At 54.4% G+C, this 19640-nt stretch overlaps 6 protein-coding genes across 6 annotated transcripts; 2 read left to right on the top strand and 4 right to left on the bottom strand.

Annotated features, from left to right (window-relative positions):
* Positions 1–2034: 2034 nt before the first annotated feature.
* HRG_05352 (uncharacterized protein) lies at positions 2035–3012 on the bottom strand (the record flags this gene model as incomplete). The annotated part of the gene is made up of 1 exon (XM_044863823.1): positions 2035–3012. The coding sequence occupies one exon, from the start codon at positions 3010–3012 to the stop codon at positions 2035–2037; it is 978 nt and encodes a 325-aa protein (XP_044720355.1).
* Positions 3013–5239: 2227 nt separating this feature from the next.
* Positions 5240–5874, bottom strand: HRG_05351 (uncharacterized protein; the record flags this gene model as incomplete). Its single annotated transcript, XM_044863822.1, has 2 exons — positions 5240–5679; positions 5730–5874. 2 exons carry the CDS (start codon positions 5872–5874, stop codon positions 5240–5242), a joined length of 585 nt encoding a protein of 194 aa, XP_044720354.1.
* A 2536-nt stretch (positions 5875–8410) lies between these two features.
* HRG_05350 (uncharacterized protein) lies at positions 8411–8869 on the bottom strand (the record flags this gene model as incomplete). The annotated part of the gene is made up of 1 exon (XM_044863821.1): positions 8411–8869. One exon carries the CDS (start codon positions 8867–8869, stop codon positions 8411–8413), a length of 459 nt encoding a protein of 152 aa, XP_044720353.1.
* A 4012-nt stretch (positions 8870–12881) lies between these two features.
* On the top strand, positions 12882–15300 carry HRG_05349 (phoD-like phosphatase domain-containing protein; the record flags this gene model as incomplete). Its single annotated transcript, XM_044863820.1, has 11 exons — positions 12882–13141; positions 13190–13346; positions 13403–13562; positions 13631–13797; positions 13848–13917; positions 13981–14122; positions 14179–14291; positions 14347–14546; positions 14607–14702; positions 14770–15016; positions 15089–15300. 11 exons carry the CDS (start codon positions 12882–12884, stop codon positions 15298–15300), a joined length of 1824 nt encoding a protein of 607 aa, XP_044720352.1.
* A 1120-nt stretch (positions 15301–16420) lies between these two features.
* HRG_05348 (c2 domain-containing protein) lies at positions 16421–18223 on the top strand (the record flags this gene model as incomplete). The annotated part of the gene is made up of 2 exons (XM_044863819.1): positions 16421–17262; positions 17320–18223. 2 exons carry the CDS (start codon positions 16421–16423, stop codon positions 18221–18223), a joined length of 1746 nt encoding a protein of 581 aa, XP_044720351.1.
* A 326-nt stretch (positions 18224–18549) lies between these two features.
* On the bottom strand, positions 18550–19338 carry HRG_05347 (thioesterase superfamily domain-containing protein; the record flags this gene model as incomplete). Its single annotated transcript, XM_044863818.1, has 1 exon — positions 18550–19338. One exon carries the CDS (start codon positions 19336–19338, stop codon positions 18550–18552), a length of 789 nt encoding a protein of 262 aa, XP_044720350.1.
* Positions 19339–19640: the final 302 nt, after the last annotated feature.

Raw genomic sequence — 19640 nt, 5'->3', positions numbered from 1 at the left:
AGGTTCCCTTTCAACTATATTTAGCTTACAACTCTGGGCTACGATTAGACTCCTTTGCATGTCAAGCCGGGATAGGTAATTCTACTTATTGGTAAGTCAACATGCCTCAAAGATCAATCGAAATGGGGCCAATACTGATACTGTGCCATCAGGGCGATCCTATATTGATTGTATGCTTACGCTTGCCCGGGGAAGTAGAGTTAACCGAGAGAGTTTAAACTAAATATTGTGCGCTATTTATTCCACGGCCGGCCGCTTACGAGTTGTCATTCGCATCGGAGAAAGGGGGAACATCTCGGTCAGACACGACGACGAACAGCACCGCTTCAGGCCCATCATAACTCCCGAGATTGAGAATGCACTGGTCAATCAGGCTCCCTCGCCACTTTCCATCTGCAATCGATCTAACATCTACGAAACATCTGAAGAAGATGGTGCGCTCTTCATCACCTCAAGCACGCACTGGTCTGCAGTTCCGGAACGACTGCAAAGCTGCCCGAGGGCCTGAGAGACTGAACCACGAGACCTTTGTGAAGCCTTTATCTGGTAAAGGCATTTCCGAGGTGGACATTATACGTAGCACTTGCCTGCTCCATGACCTCCCTCTCTTCGTAGATACGGACACGCACCCTACTTTGTCCTGCATGGTTCATCAAGGAAGACCGCCGGATACATCTCAATTTCGAGAACGAGATGTTACACAAATACACCATCCATCCGTGACGGGCGGGAGTCAATCAACCTCACCGTTTTCTTTGCCAGAAAGGTAAACCGTGAGGTCCATGGTAAGGCTGCCGGCCGTTACATTGGCAAGGAGACCTTCGATGACCGAAATGAATGAGATAGTGTCATAGCAGACGGCTTGATTGATAAAACAATCAACGATGTGGAAGGCAGCAAGTGAGGCCCATATAAACGTCATAAACCCACTTTGAAGACGGCAATACAATTAACTGTTGCTGCCAGGCGGCGACGCGCCTTAGTAGGGCTTCTGTGGGGAAAGGCAGTGGCAATCACTCATTACCCTTGTGCTGAAGAGTGGAAGAAAGCAATAGTCGTCTCGGACAAGCGCTTCAGCGAGGCCCCTCGATTCAAACGTTGAACAACTCCAGCTAAATGCGACCGCGGGAAAGCCCGGGCTCTATAGCTACGTATAATATAGATAAAGTATTTAATTAAGATATTAAATTTAAATAGCTTTGTATTAGTTAAACTTATTTGTAAGATAGATATTAAATACTATTATATAGTAAAGGAGCGTTATAGTTATATAATTATAGGAAGTTATATATACTAGCTTATATAGAAGAAAAAGACTATATACTTGATATTATATTATATAAAAAATAAAATATACTTATATAGGATTTATATATTAGTTCTAAAAATAATAAGATGCGTTTTAACTCTAACTCACTTATAAGCCGCTGTAGCAGCTAAGAACCTATAATTAAAGAGGGTAATAATCCTTATTCTCTTATAAGGGCTCTAGTATTTAAAGGAATAATAGTTATTTAAAGAGGGAGGGTTAGAATGTAGACGACGCGAGAACGCGACGCGTATGTAGGTCCAGCCGGAACTTTTGTCCCCCCACTATAGTAGTCTGGAACACACTGCTGTCCCCGCCGGGTTTGGTTGCATCCCCGACCAGGTAAGGCGCACCGTCTTCATAAACGTCTGCCTCCTTTACGGCCTCGCTAGTTTTCTTCCGAGACGGCCTGTCTCTGGAGCCGCAATGTCTGTCCATGTTTGTCTATTGCTCTGCTTGAACGAATGCCCGCTTCACATCCAAGCCCGCCCATTTCCTACGACGGAATAGTGCCGAATAGTTACACAATGGCTTAGCTGAGACTACGCAGGCAGGGCCACGTCCGGAGCAAGACACTCTGGACCCAGTACAACTGGGTCCACCATGCCGGACATAGCCCATGTCAGGAGGGACAAGTCGATGCTTCAGAGGGTAGATGGAGCAAGCTTGGTTCTCGTTTGGCATATTAGTTCCAGTTAAGGCTTTTTTGAAAGGTATAAGTTACACTATACAAGTGCAACGTGTCGTCTTGTCTGGAGTTTTTTCTCAACGTCCCTCATTGTTGCCACATCGCGGGTGTGAATATCGATTATACCGATTCTGCGAAGCACATCTGTCTGTTCCTCGATAGTTATTAGCGCAAAAGCATGGAACCATTGCTCCGAGGTCTGATACGATTCGCTCCCGAGGTAAAGGTAGAAACAGGGCTTGACTCCAGCCTCGCCGCTTTGCTCGAGGTCCCAGTAAATGGTAAAGCGACTTGACTCTAGGGACGGCCATTCGAGCTGGGAAATCAGCCTGCAAGCCAAGGTAAGTTTCGCACCCTTGGCCACATCTAATAGATTGGTGGTGATGGTGCAATCGGCCCGCAGCTTGGATCTGCAGAGAATAGCGACGTGTCCATCTATTGAGAGCCACGACCAGGATGGTGCCCGATTAGACCTCTCCAAAGATGGGTGCAAATGAAAGTTTGCAACGTTGAACCACGTCAAGTGCTCCAAAAAGTAGCTGACCCACGCCCCAAACACACACCTATCACCCCAGGCTTCTTCGAGAGCTACGACAACTCCAGCGATCGCTTGGGGTCGGTCGTCGTAGACACTAAGGGTCCGAAACGTATACTGGCGCAAAAGTTCGCACCAGGACCCGTGCCTGTCGGACGAGTTGAAGAATACTTTTGAAGACGGTTGCTCGTTGCTCGGATAGTTGATGTAGCTTTGGGCAAGAGCTCGGAACCCCAGCTCCTGGCAATGAAAAAGGAGTTCATATGGGCCATAAAATAAGACGCGTCTGGCCAGTAGAAACTCTTGGAACGTCCACCCCCTCTTGCTCAGAGGGTCAATATGCCAACCAAAGTGCGCCCAAGGGCATGGATGGCCAATATTGACATGGCCAGTCTTGCGGTTCGGTAACTCGACGGGAATTGTCAGAAATGGCGGCAGCGTTCGACTTTGTAGAAAACCTTCTGCCACGCAGCTAGACATAGCTGCTAGAATAGTCGCAGTGGAGTTTCGATATATCTCGGCCATGGCACCTATTTCTCGGGTCTTGTCGTACAAGTCATCCTGAATGATGCAGAGAACATCGACCCATAGGTATCGGTAGCCCAGATCTCGAGTTGTTTGTACAGCATCCCGAAGAGTTTGTGGTAGGGCAGACACTGCAATGCCATTTCTCAGCTGGTCCAGGTTGTCCTTGAGCGCAGAGATTGGTGCTTTAACACCCCCCCAGCAGTAGCTCAAGGTTAAGTATTCACCAAGCTCACCACTTGAGTCGGTAACGATAAGAGAAACGGTAGACGATGCTATTCCTCCGACGTCGATGATTCTGCAGGGAAGCTTGGAGAGCTTAGGTGCGGAGCATCCAATATGATGTGTCTCGCATCTGGAGATGGCAGCTTTAGCCCGTGCAATCGTTATTTGGGACGTGACATTAAGCTCCGGGGGACGGCTGGTAATCCATGCCGCTGCGGCGTCATCTACTAGGGTTAGCAAACCGCTGTCAAATGGAGAAGCGTAGAGGTATAGCCGGGAAGGGAAAATAGGAGAAAATATATGAGTAGTGAACCTTTGTGCGTAAAAATATTCAACTCGTACTTGATATCTTCGACCACGTCCGCGAACTTATCAGAATGTAGGCTAATAGATAGTACATGCTCGTGACGGCCGACTGGAATGGCTTGAACAAAATCGACAGGCTTCGACTTGGCGAGAATGCGAATGGCTACCTGCACCGAGTCCTCTCGAAAGGGGCGACGGAACAAGCGACTTCCTCTTAGGTGTCCGAAGATGGCCCTGCAGAGCGGGCAATCCCCTCTCGCTTTCCTCTTTAGTGTTGCCAAGTTACCAAGTAGGAATCCGTTGCCAGGCTCGAGCACTTGACGGAAACCATTGACGGAAAAGATAGACTTGCAAACGTCGCAATAATTACCAGATGTGTTAAACTCGGAGCATTCGTGCTTTAAGTCAACCGTATCAGAGTCCATTTGTAGTACCTATTTAGTAAAACCGTTCGGCTGCAGATATGAGAGAAATATCGAATGACTGCAATGAGGCTCCGGACGTTAACACTCGCGCGTGCGAGGGGGCCAACCAGAGGCGGGATGTAGTCAATCAGAAGCGGGGTTTTTGAGGGGAAATCGGCCAATCGTCTGACGGTCCTTGCGGGGCAAAGTCCTGAATCTCCTCCTTCCTCAAGGCACGATGCTGGAGAGTTAAGGCGGCTGACAAAGGCAGTAGCGGCAGGAGAGGTAACCCTTACACAATGAGCCTTGAGGGACGAAAGTTGGAGATTTGAGTTAACATGTGACCGTGGTGCGCTGATTTGTTGGGCAACAGAGCGTAGCGAATTGAGCTTTAACGTCATCACGCACTATCCCTACGGGCGAGGTCGTGCGCAAGCGGCGAGGATGGTGGTCCGATTAAGTGGCTGCCCCGCAGCAACGGATAGTAGTAGAACTACCGCTTTAGCTATTCTAGGGCCGACCCGTTATACTAAGCTATTAATAGAGGGGTTTAATTCGACTAATTTCGTAATATTTTAACTAATAGACCAATAGGTCTATTAGAGGACTATTAACGTACTTGTCTCTCTTTTTAATATATATAGGCCGGCGCGATTTTAGCTAAGCTAAAGGGGGGATGAGCTAATGGTAGGGGGTAAGATGGTAGAGAACGTTGACGTCAATACAACGTGAACTGGGAAAGACGGAATATCTAGCTATACAAGGAGTAGAAGGCCAGGTCATATATAGCAAATGTCGACATGATCATAGAACCTTCTAGAGACCACCAGTCTCTTCCAATAACAGGGGGGTTTTAACAGGGCATAGGGGAGCACGGGTATATCAGGATTGATTGAACGACTTGATGAATTTAAATTGAGTATAAGGAATGGAGAACTAGCTGGTCTTGTGCAACCGAGAGAGATAGCTCGTCTGTAGATGTTACGCTGCCTTGGAAGGCATACACCGACTCTGAAGCCCGTGTTGAAACGGAATGCCACTCATCGGGTTGCTGTCTCGGCTGTGGCCATGGGAGGAAGAATTATATGGAAGCGAGTGTAGAGAGGGGCCGAGGGCGAGGTGGGGCCCCCTTTCGCCGCCGACGAAGCGGTCAAAAGAATGCAACTTTAAATACAGTACCATACCTTCCAAACAGGTCTGCGCGTGACGATGCCAAGACATTTGAAGTAAGAGGCGTTCAGACGCAATCAATGGCGTGACGATCCCTTGTCAACGCCGACACAAGCATAGTAGCCAGCCCACAGCGTCGTGCAGTCTGGGCCCGCGCTGGGGTTCCAAGCGATGATGTTGTCGGGCGGTATGCCGTACTGGGCGCCAATGTGGTTGCACGTTTCGCCCGCCCTGACGAGGTGGAATTGGTTGCAGTTGGGCGCGATGGTGGGCTGCGTCGGCTGCGGCCTCTGGACGGGACCAGGCGGCTTGGGACGGACTCCGACGCACGAATAGTAGCCGGCCCAGAGCGTCGTGCACTCGGGCCCGGCACTCGGATTCCACCCCATGTACTGGTCCGTCGTGAGTCCGTACCGCACGGCAACCTGCCGGCACGTGTCGCCGGGCTTGACAAGATGGAACCGGTCGCAGTTCTTGACCATGCTGGGCAAAGCCGGCTGCGGCGTCACGACAGCGGCTGCGTCGTTGCGTCAGTTCAAGGTCTCTTTCATGCTGGGGCTGACGTACTCGGCGTCTCGACAACCGGCGAGGGCACTTGGCGCTCCTCGATTCCGCCCAACGGCCTGGGCTTGGCATCACGGGGGTCCAGCAGAGCCCCGGATGCTGCATAGGTGCATCCGAGGAGCAAGAGGGCGCTTTTCGAGCTGACCATGGTTCCAGTGGGGGATATCAACAGAGAGAGATATTCAGATGGGTATGCACAAAGTGTCTGTCAGAATCTTGATGCCGCTCTGTTCATCGTTTCCCTCGTGGCGTTTCTCATTTTTATAGTCTGATAAATCCCTTGACGTCCTCGAGTCCTGATTTCGGCAGCCTGCTCCGCGCTCCATCCCGACGACGCTGTGCTGGCTCACGGGGCCATTCTCCGGCATAGTGTCTGCATCCAGCTTCTCTGCCGCCTTGCGCGTGAGCATGCCGATCCAGGCGAGCCGCGTCTCGTTCAACTTCGGGAGACGCGGAAAATCCATCACGAGCCCCCCAAGTCTTCTTTTACCAGGCCGCATCACCATGCAACCGCTGCACACCATTTTTGCTCAATAGAGTAAGGTTCCCATATTGATGGGGCCAATGTCTCAAGACTGGTTGGTTGCCTCTGGAGTCTGGAGGGCTCTATGGCCATGTCGACATTTCTCAGCGACTCCGCTGGGGCACCTAATTCATTGGGCCAGCGCCATTGGCAGCATGCGACCAATTTTTGTGCGACGAGAGAAGAAACTCGGTTAGACGTAGACGCGGTGCATGTGCGAATGCGGGCTCCGTGAGCTGTTGTGGGCGGAACGGTTGCGCGGCTTGTGGTGGTGAATGTGGTTTATACCACAAAAATCTCCACCAAAAAAAGTCCAACATTTGAACTAGACGAGAAATGACGAGAACTCAAAATCTAAAATACGAAGATTATATCATTCTGTAAAGAAATAAGCGCTCATATCGATTCCGAAGATTTTTTTACCATTCTCCCGGATCTAGTGGTGATGGCAAGGGCCTCAGCTGCCAGCTCGACGAGGAGACGATGCCGCGGGGGATCCACACCATCATTACATTATACAACTCTTAATGGTGTTGCTATTAACTTTATTAATATCCTTACCCGTTGGTTAAAGGCAGGCGCGGCTAACCAACTTAACGGGTAGTTAATTATCACGCCACATCACTTTTGGCAGACTCTCGGGCTTAGGGTCGAAGGGCCCCCTCTTCTCGATAGTTTCCGAAAGGGGGTGGGGAATGATAGTACTCATGTCCATTTGCCCAAGTTTTGACATCCATTGGGGCTTGCGCTGCAGCAAATATTGGCTCGGAGGGCCCGAAACCGTCTCTTCGTCTCGCCTAGACATTCGGTGCGATTGACCCTCCACAGCGCGAGCATGGCCTGGAAAAATGACCTCACCCAAATCGTCTCCGCGCATGGAGGTCGCGGTCGTGTGCCAACATCCATGATCCGCCTGTAATGCGTCAAGACGCTGCGCGCAACAACAGTATGGGCTAGTAGGACTAGGACCCAAGGGCGTAGAGACCAACTTTCTCTCTGGTTTATATAATTCGAGTCGCCTAGGGACGGGCAGGCAGGCAGGCAAGTAGTCGGGCGGGCAGGCAGGGCTTAATTCGACGAAATAACGCATCTTGAAGCCTTGAGCTCGAATATATAGAAATTACATAAGTAGTCTTCGTGCCCGTGGGTGCGCATAGCTTCACTTTGCACGAAGGCGAGCAGGTGCGCGCAGAGGGGGGCGTGCAGTCAAGGCGGGGAATATGCGCAAGTATTATGCGGTATCGGCGCTGCCCCTTGACCCGCCACACAAACCCACTTTTTGGTCTACCCGATAAGTAATTAAACGTGCCTAATTACTGGTTAAAAGGCACCTGTTTTTAGCTTCCTTGATCCCTCTTGCCAAGGGATATCTCCGAGAACTGCAAAATCAGGCCACGCTTCGCGACATTAGTAGTTCTTAACCTAGCTACCGGCTAGGGGAACGCCGTCCTCCTATAATACAATAGCATCGCACTAAGCATCCATCCCCACTAGCCACGAGCAGCCGATAGCCCTAAAAGGCGTTCCTAAAGACGTTGCTTAGGTCGTACTATACTTTATTGCCCTAGAAGTTATACGCAAAGATAGTCTACGGCTTGCCCGTGTATAGGCCATCGCGGTCGATGGTCGTCTTAATGGCCCGGCCGCCGGTCCAGGGATCCCGCGTAAAGGGCTCGCTATACACGCCGCCCTTCTACAGCGTGTAGGGGCCCGAGACGCTACTGCCGACGGACGAGGTGGTCACCTCAGATACGCAGTTGTTGACGACGCGTGCATTGCCAACAGCGGAGGCGACGTTGGCTAGGGCGGTGCCGACGGCAAAGAGATTGTCGCATATCAAGCCTATAAAGTGGCGATATTACTACGCAACCGCTGATGCCGCCTGGTAATAGCTAATGCGCAGGCAGGCAATAAGCCTTTTATTTGTGTATAAAGAGCTATATAATTCCGTGCAGCTCGTTTACTCACTGCTTATTGCTTAGATAATTCTCATAAATTAACTGATGCCATTTGGGTCGCTTTGCACAGCCGCTATCGTGCCAGACTGTCTGACACCTTCCTTGCAGGCCTGGATGCCAAATTCTAATTCTAATATTGGCGCTAAATGCCTTGGCATCGCTTTCTCCAGCAGCCGCAATCCATCTTTCAATTTTGGGCGCGATTAAAGGATGGACTTCTGGTTAAAGGGCTTGATAACGGAGGTATGATCAGGAGTAACAACCCGTCCATCAGCAACCTCCGCATCATCATAGCCGAAAAAGCCAATAACCTTTCTGCTTTGATCCAGCACACCGATTACACTGAAGGCTTTGTCAGGACCGTTGGAGTTATCCCAGGAAGATTCGAGTCGGTAAACGCCGCAGAAGGTAGGCCCGCCGTGAGACTGCGATGCTGGCTTCCCGCCTTGAGACTTGACAATATGTTTGCAAGGAGCCTTCTCGCCGGCTTTGTTGTCGATGTCGAAGCTCCAGGTGCAATGGCTACCATCTTTGGCACAGTCACGGTGCAGTCCATCGAGAGTCCAGGTCTCATCGCGTTTCGTAACGACAGCAGCAGAGGCTGAGGTAGCGGCCAAGAGGGCGGCCGTGAGGGCGGCCACAGATGTCTTGGCGAAATGCATGTTGGTGACCGAGGTACTGCAGTAATTGGAGATTAGAGATGGTATATTAAGAAGCTGTTTAAACCGTCCAAACTTTGCTGTGATAAGCTTGGGTATTTATATTTGAGACTCGGTGAAATGTACATAAGCAAATGTAACCCGATGATCAGAAGACGTAGTTCGTATTGAGCTTAGCTGCACAGCGTCATTACGTGCCATTCGCAGTGTGAACGACTCGTATTCCAAGACGGCGAATTGGACTCAACCCGCCAACACCCAGCGAAGCGGATTTACCCCGCCAAGGATACATCGATTGCTTTAAAAATATAAGCCGGGTTTCTTTGGATTTAGTTTGTGTTACCCCGGGTGCGTTTGGATCACTCAAACTGCTCCTTCAGTCCGTCTGCTCGGCCAGATCCCGTGCCCACACAATGTCCCAACGTCGTATCAACGCAACGCACCTACATCAAAAGTGAAGCCTTTCGCAATATATCTCCACACCTGCTATTACCGCCGCCGCCGCTGCCGCAACGGATTATCCGTACTCCCGCGAATTCAATCCAAAGAAGGCCGCCCAATATGCCTGTCATGGCAGTCGCCGAGACATAAGGTGTCACGCGCCTAAGAGACCTATCACGCAGGGTACACCAGTCTCTAACAGTCTGATCCCCATATTCACACAGTTAGCCCATGACTTGTGTCGTCATCTTCATCAGCCACTCCACCGTTCCCTATAGAACCTTCTACCAGCTTATAACCCAAGGTTCGACCACGAAGAGGCTCGCCTCGAATGCTCGTGCGGGAGGAGGAAATCGCCTTCCACTGCCGGAAGTAGGCACGCGACACCACACAAGGCTAGCCACCACAGCGGACGAGGCTATCAACGAGGCACTAGGAAGGGGATTCGACCGGTTCCTCAGGCTAGTGACGGAGGCAGAGTTCTTTGATCGGATCTGCCACCGCTACTAGCTCAGGGCTGCGGCCCAGTTAACACACGCTCTCTCTTCCTTTCCTTCGTTTCTGCCCGTAGGCTCACGAGGGGCCTATGGTCTAGCTAACTGCGTGGGCTTTCTTAGTCACCCGGCTCTGACCGAAGGCCGACTACTATTACGGCTTTGACGCCGTGTCCAGAACCCGCTGACGGGGGAGAGACCTGAGAGTCCATGCGGCCAGAGTCCAAAAATTGCTAGATAGAGGAGTAGAAGTAAGGAACGCTCAACGAGTCTCCGGCGAGTACCCTTATCTTGTACTCTACCTAGCCTAGCACGGCTTTTGCCCTTATAGGGATGTTCCAGACGGTAATCAATGCTACTACTACTACTATACCCAATGGTGATACGCCAGACAGGGGCGATAGCACGTATCGCCACGTTTAGGGTCTGCTGGATCCCATTCTTTAGCTAGGCTATTCGCGGCGGAACCTGGCGGGACGATCCCCACACAGGCCGGAGCCCACCGGGATGCCACACGTGGGCGCCGTAAAGGAGGATCGGGAGGACACTGGCGGTGATCGCATGCCGTGTCGACCAGGGAGGGATTCCACGCCGGGTGTTTGAGAGGCTCTGGAGGAACTCGGCGACCCTGCTCGCCTTCGCAGCCCTCTTCTCCACATGTGTACGGAACGCAAGGTTCCTGTCGTAAGAGACACCGAGCCAGCACAGGTCCTGCTGTGGTTTCTTTTCCACGGGCCCGTGCCAGACCGACGGCAGGTCCCCTTATATCAGGGTCTCGTGAAGTGGATGACCTCTGTCTTGCCCGGATCCAACCACGACAGAGAAGTCATAAAACGGCAACGCGCAGAGCAGCTGAAATAAGGACATCAGGTCCGTGATTGTCCCACGTATACGACGCCGCGCTCCATAAATCCCACTCTTTCAAGACCCTTTGTCAACTCGAATATCGCGAAAGTGAAACGGCGGATATCAGGAAAGACATAAATTCTAGTACGCTAAGTGCCGAAGACTAAAACCAAGACCCTGGGTAAGAATATAGCAAAGCGTACGCAATCGTAGATAAGACGGAAAAGGCGATACTTCTCGCGAAGAGACATATAAGAAGTATATATAAAATATATGAAGGTAAAATTAATAATAAGAGGTTAGATAGGTAGGTCAGAATCAGTTAAATCTTTAAAAGGCAATAATTACGGTAGGGGATTAAGTATTATATTACCTTAATTCTCATTCTTTCCTATATCTAACGCCCCTCTTTATATCTATCTAGTATCCTAATTAATAAAGAAAATCCTACTTAGGGAAGCCCTTAATGTCCTTTCAACTACTGAGCTTTTTGCCGGTTTTCCCCCTCTACTCTAGCCGTTGCCGGCATATCCGTCTTATCTCTCACCACCTCTATAGGAAGCCATCGCCACTTCTGCTTCCCCTCTTGCCCCCACCCTCCTTTCTGCACCTCCTTTTAGCTTCTTCTTCCTTCTTCTACACCGGTTGTTTTAGTTTCCTTGATCCTTCTTGCCAAGGGATATCTCCGAGAACTGCGAAATCAGGCCACGCTTCGCGACAGCCACACTACCTACCTTTTTTGTGTGCCGGTTAGCCAAACCTGTGTGCCGGCTAACACAGGCGCTTCATTATTGCCCTCCGTCGATTACCCAATCTAGGAACTCCCGGCAAGGAGTGCTCAGAATGGACCTTGGTACGAAGCACAGGGATGCTAAACAGGGTGAAGAGTAGGGGCCGAAGAATCTCCCAAGGAGGCTGCGCAGTAATTAGTTATTCCCCAGTCCCGTTAGCTTGGCATATCGTAACCGTCGATCGTGTCGCTACAGAAAGGGCTAAAGTGTCAAGCATAAATATAGTCTAAACTTAATTGTTCTAGAGCATAAGGTAATAATCCCAATGACTGACTCAGGTTACCCGTAACTCTTGCCAGTATGGCAACTAGCTAATATATAGACGAAGCTAGCTCGCCTAATCCGATCACAGAACTGCTCTGAGCAGCGGTAGTTCCTGAGCTGCGAGCTCTCACAGCCCCTTGAATACATCTTCGCACCTTTTGAGCCGGCCTGGTACACCAGTAGCAGGGTAGGCACACTGAGGGGACGGCAATTCGTCTATACATCGACAAACGGAACTAGTACGGACGAGTTATGCGCCGGTGAAGCAAAAGTCCACTTGAATTCGGGAACGAGCTGCTGCGATGACGATGGCGCGGGCTGCGTGCTGGGGCATGAACAAGTTACAGCAATATGCCCACTTGTTCGACTTCCATGGCCCCACGGACTTCGACTATAATCATTCAGGCCTCCGTGGCAAAACTTGGGAAAGGACAATAGATCGAGCCAAACCAGTGCATTTGCGATATGTCTCCGATATCCTCGGCCCCGGCGGTCCTCACCCGGTGTCGTACCGGATCAGAAACGGCCGACGCCCAGAACACCACGAGTTTTAGAGTGTGTCGGATGTGTCATGGTGCAACCCATGGATCTGGTTATATCCCGCGAGGAGAGGGATTGGACCGCATGAGATGCAGAGTCACCCATGGTATACGAAGTGCATGGGCGAGTAGTCGGCGCGTGCCACTGAGGCCGTCGTGTTACGATGGCTCGTGTATGCTGCTTGTCCAAATTAGGGTCTCAAATCACCTTTGGCCAAACTTGGCGACACGCATCGCACCCAAGCCCAACCCGAGCTCTTGTCCCGCGCGGTCCCTGTCGATCGGTGCAGACGGCCAGCAAATTGCGGCAGACGACCCGCGCCAATTGGTTGAGCCAAGGCGCCCTGCCGATCGCACTCTCTCGCCCGCAGCCTCGACAATCGACGGCGACAGACCAAGCTTGACTGCGGGCTCCAAGTCGACATGGAACGTGGGCCGAGCAGCAACCTCCCGTCCGAGGAATGTTGCCGCGGCGGCGACTGTGCTTGCTGCTACCAGCCACTCGACCGCCCTCGACAGGAGGCCGGGCTGTCTTGCGGAGAATCACTAACGCCCCAGCGATCATTTAACCCTCGAGGCCGCCCCTGCTCGTCGATGTCTAGCTTGCCAATGTCAAGCAGCCAGGGTCTTTGAAGACAGCATGCTCCCTCCTGTCCTCACACTCGCCGGCCTGTTGGTCGTTGCCGCCCACGCCAGCTTCGACGGCAACATCAACTACCTTAGCCCCTCGAGTCGACACCCGAGCTTGGGCATCGACGTCGGCCTGGTTGACCGCCGGTCGTGGAAGCGCGGCAATGTCGCCTTCGAGCCTTCCCAGCTGAGCTTCACCCACGGCGTCGCCTCCGGGGACCCTTGGCCCGAGAGCGTCATTCTCTGGACTCGCATTGCCCCCTCCAGCGAGTCTGACAAGAGCGACATCACCGTTAACGGCGCCGCTCCGCTCTACAGCCACGAGACCAACAAATTCGTCAACGCCAACCCAAATCCCATCTGTCTCGAATGGAGCGTCTTCACCAGCAACGACGATGACGACCCCGATGTCTCCAACTCGCTTGTCGCCAGCGGCCAGGTCTTTACGAGCTCAGACATTGACTACACTGTCAAGGTTGCCGTGCCCTCTCCCAGCTGTCTGAAACCGCGGCTGAAGCGTGGTCCGTTTAGGTTGAGGCTCGTAGCCTTGAGCCTCTTACTCAGTACAACTACCAGTTCAACGTCTGCGGCTCCGACAAGAAGAGCCCGATGGGCCGCACAAAAACTGCCCCCCGTCCCGACGACGAGGTTTCGGAGATGAGCTTTGCCGTCTTCTCCTGCAGTAACTTCCGTATGTCTGCCCACCGACCTTTTTCAGGCTGCCATCGGTAACCTTGCTGACCTCAACCCCCTTCCCAGCAACCGGCTACTTCAATGCCTACGGCAATGCTGCAAGGAAGGACAAGCACGACTTTGTCATTCACCTGGGAGACTACATTTACGAATATGAGGCCGGCGGTGAACGTGCCTCCATCCCTCGCGCTGTGCTGTTCAACCTCTACGACTACCGCTCTCGTCATGGCCAAGCAAGTCAGGTGTCCCCATAAGCAGGAAACGAAACTGACCTGAGCTCCAGTACCGGACCGACCCCGACCTGCAACTACTCTCCAAGAATCATGCCTGGATCCCGACCTGGGACGATCACGGTTAGTCACAATACTCCCTCGGCAGTCACTTGCTATAAGGACAGTAAAGCTCACGCCGAGCAGAGTTCTCCGACAACGGGTTCCGTGACGGCTTCAGCGGCCTCAATAACACGGAAGACTCCTTCATGAAGAGCGGGGCCAGGGTTACCGTCGACACTCGCAAGGTCAACGCCGTGCGGGCCTATTTCGAATGGATGCCAATCCGGTACGTCTATTGACAGCAAGTGGCAAACGGAGCAGCCGACTGACGGCCCTATCCAGGCAAACCGACCTAGACGACGGTCTTCGTGTCTGGCGGTCGTTTCAGATGGGAAAGCTTTTGGACATCATCATGCTCGACACCCGCAACTATGACCGTAGCATCACCACTCTTGGTAATTGCGGCTCTCATCGCGCGACGGCACAAGCGGGGGCTGACAGAGGCTGTAGGCTGGAACGACCACTACATCGATCTCATCCGCGACGACCCCAGTCGCACTCTCATGGGATCCCGTCAAGAGAATTGGTTTTACGACTCCCTCAAGCAATCCCAGGACAGAGGCGCTCACTGGCGCATTGTCGGCAACCAAATTGTCTTCTCGCGGGTATTTGACAATGACAAGGGCGACATGAGCGGCGATGATTGGAATGTTCGTGTCCCAGCACCCCGTCGGGAGAGACGTGAGGGTATGCTGACTCGATTGTCATAGGGCTACATCGCCAACCGCAACCGCACTCTCAAGCACATTTTCGATAACCGAATTAGTAATAATATCTTCCTGGCTGGCGACAGCCATCAGAACTGGGTAGGTGGCCTACTTTGCCCGTGGCGATCCAGTCGGCAGATATGGTTAATGTGCTGACAACGGGTAGGTCTCTGACCTGGCGTGGCTCGGCACCAAAGCCTATGACAAGAAGACGGGCAGAGGCGCCGTCGGCGTCGAGTTTGCGGGCACGGCTGTCACGTCCACGGGCCAGTATGGTCCGATAGAGCCTGTCGCGGGCGACAGTGCACGAGGCATGATCAGGCGCAACGACGAGATGCAATGGCAAGAGGGCTACTACCGCGGCTACTTCATCCTACACGTGAGGCCGGGCCAGACGAGGGCTGAGTTTTACGGTAAGTCCGTCGCGCCATCGACCCCCGTGGAACCAAGGCAGGGGAGTCTAACACGCGTTTCTCGGGCCAAAGGTTCGCCGTCTGTGGCGACACGCAATCCGTGGGATCTCCCGCTCGCCAACTTCACCATCAGCGCCGGCCAGAACCACCTCGATCGGCCGGTGGCCAACGGCCGGGTGGAGTCGGGCGCGGTCCGGGACGGCATGGTCAAGCACACCAACCTGACGTTGAACACGCAGACGGGCGAATGGGCCGTGGTTGGATTCGAAAGGATGTATCTGTAGCGGCCAGGGAGTGAGTGGGAATGGTCCCTGACCAGCATCTGCATCCAGTCACAGCATCTTTCTCTTTTTGTACATGGTTGGCATTGCTATTCTTCTGTATGTAATGGAGCATTGGCTTTGTTATGCGCAGGTGGTGCTGCCTGGAGATGCATCTACACGGGCGAGCATGGGAAGGCGGCGGGGTTCAGCAACGGGCTCGAGGTGGAGGCGCAGCTGAAATGCCTACCGAGCCCCCCCCGCAACATGGCCATCATTATGAAAACCCCGGGTTGAGTCTCGGTATGTCTCATTGCCGGACAGTCCCTCCCTCGCTCGACATTCTGCTCCTCCCTCGACGCACTAAAATCGACCAGTGACGACGCACTTTGGCGCAGGAATCCTCGACAAGGTCGGGAAAGTTCCTGCTCGGGGCCGGCGGGGGAAACGACGTGGAGAGCTTTGGTGTCCGTGGAGGACGAGTTGGACCGCCGGCAAATGTCCGTTAGCAGCCGGTGCCGCCTGGCCGGGTTGCCCGAGCGCCCCACGGGATCACCGGCGCGGGCCCCCTGTAGCACACGTACAGTATAGCGCTGCCGATCCGCTGGGGAAGTGGGTGGCTCAGGCTCGGCTTGGTGGCTTGTAGCGGGGGGCCCGGCACTTCGGCATCTGCAGTGACGTCACTCCGAGGGTTCTGGACCCGCCAGGCGAAATCGAAGGTGCGCATTGTCTTTCTATCGATGCACGTGGCCCATTTGCCGAGGTACCGTACCTTGGTTGGCTGGGGAGCGGCTTAATTACGGCTTCATCTTACGGACTGGATGGCCATAATCCTACGAATATACCTCATGTCCATCCAAGGGCCGCCAGTCGACTGTACTCCTACCACCGGCTGCTCCAATTCCCCTTGCTTATCCCTGTCATCAGCCTATCGACTCAGCCTCCTCCACAAGTATCGACCAGCACAGCACGCCCTGCATCGCCGCCGAGCTCCTCGAACCCGGTCGAAGCGTCGCCGCCCCATTTGCTCTCGCCCTCGCCCTTCGCGCTGTACGCATAACCCCCCCATCACCCGGCTCGTCGGCGTCCCACAGAGGCCTCGTCCTCTAGACTTTCGAAAGCCCTTGCCAATTCCCTGCTGCAAATGGCAGGCGCTTCTCCAGACCCCTCCAATGGCGTCTCCCCCGAGTCTGCGGCGAGCCCGCAAAAGAAGCAGTCGTCGTCGTCACGGCACCTCGGAGCCCTCAAGCCGCCCACCAAGCAAGGCTCGTCCTTGAAGCGCAGCATCAAGCTGAAGCGCGGGCCGCCGGGGGGCTTTGACACGACGCCGCTGCCCGACGCGCCCCAGGGATACACGGTGCGCTTCTGCTTCCGCTGCGCCGCCAACCTGCCGCCCGCAGACTTCAACACGGCCTCGTCGGATCCCTACCTGACGGCCACGCTCAAGGCCTCCAACCCCAAGCGGCACAAGGAGGACCCAGACCTGACGCACCGCACAAAGACGCTGAGGCGCACCCTCGAGCCGGAATGGAACGACGAGTGGGTCGTGGCCAACGTGCCGCCCTCGGGCTTCATCCTCAAGTGCCGCCTTTACGACGAGGACTCGCGCGATGGAGACGACCGTCTCGGAAACGTCACCGTCAGGGTGCCCCAGATCTTCGACAAGTGGGATGGCTTCCCGCCGCCCGGCAAGGAGTTTGGCGCCAAGAAGCGCATGATCAGCAAGAAGGCGTACCTGCTCAAGGGCCTCGCCAGCTTGCTTCAATCGGACGCGCATATGACGCCCAGACTCACCATCAGCGTCGAGCTTCTCGGGCCCTCGGACCCGCCGCACGCGCAAATGTACACGCTGGGCCCGACGACGTGGGTCAAACACTTTAGTCCCATGATTGGGCGCATCGTCGGCACAAAGGTCAACGCCGACGAAAACGACGACGAGTCTGGGGGCTCGAACCGGAATGAGAAGCCCAAGAGCAAGAAATACGAGTAAGTGTATGCGCACTTTCATCCGTCAATAAGACTAATGCGACCCTGCTCCCACAGCTTCCAGGCCTGCGAGATGCAGCTGCAAGGGCCCGTGCCGCCGAAGCTCTATCACCGATACGTCGAGTTCAGGCCCGTCATAGCCTCCATGTTCTCCTCCACCGGACTCCGGGGCAAGATCCTCAACACGGCGCTGCACAAGCAGCACGAGCGCGTATACCATTTTGACGAGACGACCGAGCGAGGCACTTTTGAGCCGTGCTCAGAGCAGGCGACGCTGCAATTTCTCCGGCTCGCGCATTTCGACGAGGGCGGCAGGCTCTTCACCTACGTCCTGACCCTCGACGGCTTGCTGCGGTTCACCGAGACGGGCAAGGAATTCGGCATCGACCTGCTGAGCAAGCACACGATGCACTCAAACGTTGAAACCTACATTGCCTGCTCCGGCGAGTTCTTCGTGCGCCGGCTCCAGCACCCGGACGCGTCCGAGGACCCGGAGCCCCGTGAAAAGGTCCATCCGACCGACGATATCCCCGGGGGGCCACCAAAGGAAGCGCCGCCTCGCAACCCGGCCTACTACCAGCTCACCATCGACAACGACTCGGGGACGTATCGCCCGGATAAGTCGATCCTGCCGGATCTCAAGACCTTTCTGGAAAAGAACCTGCCGGGCCTGGGGATCGTGACGATGCACTGCGAAGACGAGGAGCTGCAGAAGCTCAAGGAGACGCAGCGCAACGTCAAGAAGAAGGAGGGCCGTATCGTCAACGTGGTCATGAATCATAGCCAGAGCAGCATTAGCTCGGCCGAGAGCGAGCTCGACAGGCGGGACGGAGCCTGGGAAGAGGGCAAGCAGAGCAAGAGGGAGGCGGCCTTGGCGGCGGTGGAAGATCCGTCCAAGATTAAGAATGCCGTAGGCAATATGGTGCCGCACGGGAAGAAGGGCGAGAGCAGCGGGGCTTGACGAGGACCACGACTCTACTCTCTTTTAGCTGCTGGTTTTTCCTTTTTTTATGACACGGTATGCCAGTCCTAGCAGGCCGTGGTGTAATGGCGACTGTGTTTGCAATGTGCTCTGGCTCCAATGTATATCCATGGGCGGCTCCACTGGGCCTTGTCTGATCACGCCTCTGCTCACCTGTGCCGCGAATTCACTGGCTTTGGCGAGACGCGAGAGTTGAGGGCCGGCTGAAGATCAGGCTCTCGGCGTTTGAAAAAGGGCCGATGGGGCTCGGCAGCAATCACAACCTACGTGCCTGGTTCAGCTTGCGCTGGCACGGCTCGTCTACCTTACATGTTTGATTTGAGAGCAACCCAGGTGCTCGTGGCGGATGCCAGAACCTTGCCGTCCGGCCCGGTCAGCTCACACTTCATATTTGTCTTTCGGCCCTGAATGCTCTCGACCCAGGCCGTGACACAGACCTCTCCCTGGACGGGGATAGGGCGGCGAAAGGTAATGTTGAGCGAGGCGGTGACGCTGGATGCGTCGAACAGGGCGTCAGCCTTGGCGAGGGCCTTGTTGAGCTCGTTGATGGTGCCGAGCGTCTCGTCCATCATGGTGGCGGCCATGCCGCCGTGCAGCAGGCCCTCGTAGCCGGACAGGCCATCGCCAAAGGAGAAGAGGGCGGAGACGCGGGCGACGGGGCGGGACGGGTCGCGCAGGTGGTGGGCATCGTCGGGGCGGAAGAGGCACAGCATGTGCCGCAGGGCGCGAGGGGCGTTTGCGAGCGTGGAGCCGACGAATTGGTCGTGGCGGTCCGAGGCGGGGTTGAAGCACTGCGGGATAAAGGGGATGACGGGGCTTTCTGTGCCTTTGCTGGCGGCGATGGCGGCCGAGGGGTTGGGTTGGCGGTGGGAGGAGGCGGCGGAGGCGACGGCGGAGGCGACGGCGGCGGCGGTGGCGGCGGAGGGAGCGTTTAGCAATAGGTCGGCGCACCAGGGGATCGAGGTAAAGTGCTGCACGGCCGAGTCGAAGAGGCGCGGCGGGGTTCTGGGCGGGATGAGATTGAGTGCTGGGCAGATGACGCGGTTGAGGGGCGTGAGGCTGAGAGAGGGGTTGCTGCCGCGGTTGTCTGGCATTTTGGTCGTGGGCTGGATCGCTTGGGGCGATTGCTAATGGCCTGTACCGGGCTGCTCGGGGCCTGGACGCTTCGTTTAATCCCGATTCCTTCTTCTCGCGAATCAGATGCCGCAAGCTTGTAGAGTCAGGCGTGATGATGAACTGATCATGTATGAGCCGAGGTTGCGGCGGGTGGATTCGTCGACGACTTCCAAGCGCCCCCTGCGGCCCTGCCTCCCCATCCCCTCACGTGCGATCCATCCTGATGGAATATCCGCCCCACTTCTGCGAATGAAGGAGGCAGAAATTTTTTGGGATAATA

The sequence above is a fragment of the Hirsutella rhossiliensis genome (genome assembly GCF_020360975.1).
Source record: "Hirsutella rhossiliensis strain HR02 chromosome Unknown scaffold00005, whole genome shotgun sequence".
NCBI lineage: Eukaryota > Fungi > Ascomycota > Sordariomycetes > Hypocreales > Ophiocordycipitaceae > Hirsutella > Hirsutella rhossiliensis.
Note: the sequence above shows the minus strand (reverse complement) of the source record. Positions and strands in the feature narration are given on the sequence as shown.